The following is a 3,101-nucleotide window of genomic DNA, read 5'->3' on the forward strand; positions in this document are numbered from 1 at the left end:
TATAAATCATGAATAATTGAAAAAACCTAAAAATAAAGAAAATAAAAACTATAGACATAAAAAATAAGGCTGGAAAGTCCAAGCAGAAAAATTAACCATCCTCAATCACACATTCATATCCTCTTCCTGCCCCATCTCGGATGAGATAAGATTAATGAGGTGCTTACACGTGGCACCTCCATTGTGGTGACTTAAATGAAGAAAAAGAAATTGCAACCTTTCATATGTGGATATTAACTTATTTTATAATGTATCAAGAACCACATAATCCAAAGGCTTAGGTTTCATCCAAGGTGAGGCATTTGTTGATTTTTGTCCGTTAGATATTGTGAATTATGTGAAACCTTATCATTATATAAAGGGTAATGAGCAACTATGCAATGACCATCACAAAAGGTTCATTGAAAAAAAGCAAAAGGTATAGAAGAAGAAATTCTTCTAGCAATGGCTTCCTCTATGATTTCCTCTGCAGCAGTTGCCACCAGAACCAATGTTGCTCAAACCAACATGGTTGCACCTTTCACTGGCCTAAAATCTGCTGTTTCTTTCCCTGTTTCAAGGAAGCAAAACCTTGACATCACTTCCATAGCTAGCAATGGTGGAAGAGTCCAGTGCATGCAGGTAACCGATCAATATATTCACTAACAGTATAAAGAATATCTATTTTGTAGTCATGAGTGTATCTTCCTAGTCTGTCTGTGACAAGTTACAAACCTTATTTTTCAACTTACTTCTCAATTTTTATGGACGGTTATTAACTTTTATGTTACTCCATCCATCAAATTTACATGATGTTTTTGACCGGACACAGAGTTTAAGTAAGAAAGGCGGACTTTTGACACTTGTAGTCTAGAATATATGAGTCATAGATATTTGTGTAACTATAAATCACCTCATTAATGGTAAAATAGACAATTTAAAGTTAAATTGTTACTAAATATAAAAATGTATCATTATTTTTTGTACAAACTAACAAGGAAATGGTGTTGCATAAATTCAGACAGACGGGAATAATTGATAGTTAGAAGATGATGAATCTTAGTCTGTCATGAAAAATTACCTGCCTTATTATTCAACTTAATAAATTTAGTTTTTATGAACGGTTATCAATTTTTGAGATTATCTGATAGGGTAGAATTTCTTTTATATTGTTAGTGTATAGAAATTAAAAGATCTAATTTTGTTGCAAGACTTCATTTGAACAATTATTGCAGTATGTTATACAGTACTAGTGTATCCTATATTTAGTCTCAAGATTAGAATTAGAAGTGAATTCAAGATCTAGAGTCAGTGAATTTAGAATGAATGCGAACTTGTTATGTATATACATCTTTATCACTACATAGTTTGAGCTGAAAAGCACAAAACTTATCCTATATCAGTGTCAGATCTAAAATTTTAAATTAATAGGTATGGACCCCAACACTTTCGAATATTTTGTTGATAATAGGTGTGAATTTAAACAATATTTACTTGGAAAATTTCCATGACATTAGTAGGTATATATTAATACTAATTGCATTACTTAAAATTCTTTCTTGTGGAGTATAGGTGTGGCCACCAATTAACATGAAGAAGTACGAGACTCTCTCATACCTTCCTGACTTGTCCGACGAGCAATTGCTCAAGGAAATTGAGTATCTTTTGAAAAATGGATGGGTTCCTTGCTTGGAATTTGAGACTGAGGTCAATATACTTTTCCATTTTAGTCTTTAAAAAAATTATATTTTTATATTTAAAAATAATTCAACTTTAAGCTTTAACATGATATTTCGTATGTGCAGCACGGATTCGTCTACCGTGAGAACAACAGGTCCCCAGGATACTATGATGGCAGGTCAGTAACAGATGTACAGTTTAAGTGATTGGTTCAATTTGAACCCACAATTTTTTAGCTACATCATAAATATATAGCTAAAAACTTGTATAAATATCACGTTTTGAATCCAAGTCCTCGATAAACTCAAAGAACTCTGAACTAGTGGAATGTCAGTAGCGGATGCATAATTTAGATGATTGGTTCAATTAACCCGCACTTTTTAAAGTTAAATTTTAGATATATGTGTGAAAATCATGGAAATTAGTATAAATATAGTGTTTTCAAAGAATTTAGAGAACTCTGAACATTTTAAAAGTTAAAATTTTGAATCCGCTTATGTGATAGGTACTGGACAATGTGGAAGTTGCCCATGTTTGGGTGCACTGATGCCACCCAGGTCTTGGCTGAGGTCGGAGAGGCCAAGAAGGCTTACCCACAGGCCTGGATCAGAATTATCGGATTCGACAACGTTCGTCAAGTGCAGTGCATCAGTTTCATTGCCTACAAGCCCGAAGGCTACTAAGTGTCATATTGGGAACAAAATTGTCTTTAGGGACAGTTTGTTTTGAAATGGTACTTAGGTTCCTTTTTTTTTGTTTTTTTCCTAATTCGTCTACAAAACTGTTTATGCTTTCCTTAATTTCTATTCGGTGTATGTTTTTGGATTCCAACCAAGTTATGAGGACATAATAATGATGATTTGGTGCTTTCTTTGTAAATTTTGTTGTTTTAGATTCTTGTGGCTTATATGAGTTTGTTCTTGATAATATCTTCAATCCTAAATGCAAATGGTCCACACATGCACCAAGAAGCGCCACCCCCCTCCCCTCCCAACCCCAATACCCTTTGATCAAGTTATTCAATCATTCATTTGGTTCCCAAAAACCATCGATTCTTTCTTCAACTTCTATTTACAGTCAGACCTATATATAACAATCATCATTTACAATAACATTTCATTATAATGCGAAATTTTCTTTGAAATGATTTTTTTTAATATATATTTTCTAGAACAATATTTTGCTATAATAGGCAAAAAATATCCAGACAAACAATGTTGTTATAGAAAGGATTAGCCAAACTTTTAGGTGAAAAATTAGTGTTTTTGAGTAGTAGCAATGGCTATTTCGAAAGTTGAAAAAAAAGTAGTTTCTCCCTTGGAAGCACTTTTTGGAAACTTGGTCAAGTACAAATTGTTGTTCTAATATTGACAGAAGTGTTTTTCAAATTGTTAGTCAAACATAAATTGTTACTCTTAAAAGTACTTTTCAAGAAAACAATT

The 3,101-nt window shown here is 32.6% G+C and overlaps 1 protein-coding gene across 1 annotated transcript; it reads left to right on the forward strand.

Annotated features, from left to right (window-relative positions):
* The first annotated feature begins 376 nt into the window (after nt 1-376).
* LOC132618919 (ribulose bisphosphate carboxylase small subunit, chloroplastic) lies at nt 377-2,538 on the forward strand. The gene is made up of 4 exons (XM_060333912.1): nt 377-621; nt 1,552-1,686; nt 1,785-1,837; nt 2,165-2,538. Exons 1-4 carry the CDS (start codon nt 445-447, stop codon nt 2,340-2,342), a joined length of 543 nt encoding a protein of 180 aa, XP_060189895.1. The 5' UTR covers nt 377-444; the 3' UTR covers nt 2,343-2,538.
* Nucleotides 2,539-3,101: the final 563 nt, after the last annotated feature.

The sequence above is a fragment of the Lycium barbarum genome, chromosome 11, assembly GCF_019175385.1.
Source record: "Lycium barbarum isolate Lr01 chromosome 11, ASM1917538v2, whole genome shotgun sequence".
NCBI lineage: Eukaryota > Viridiplantae > Streptophyta > Magnoliopsida > Solanales > Solanaceae > Lycium > Lycium barbarum.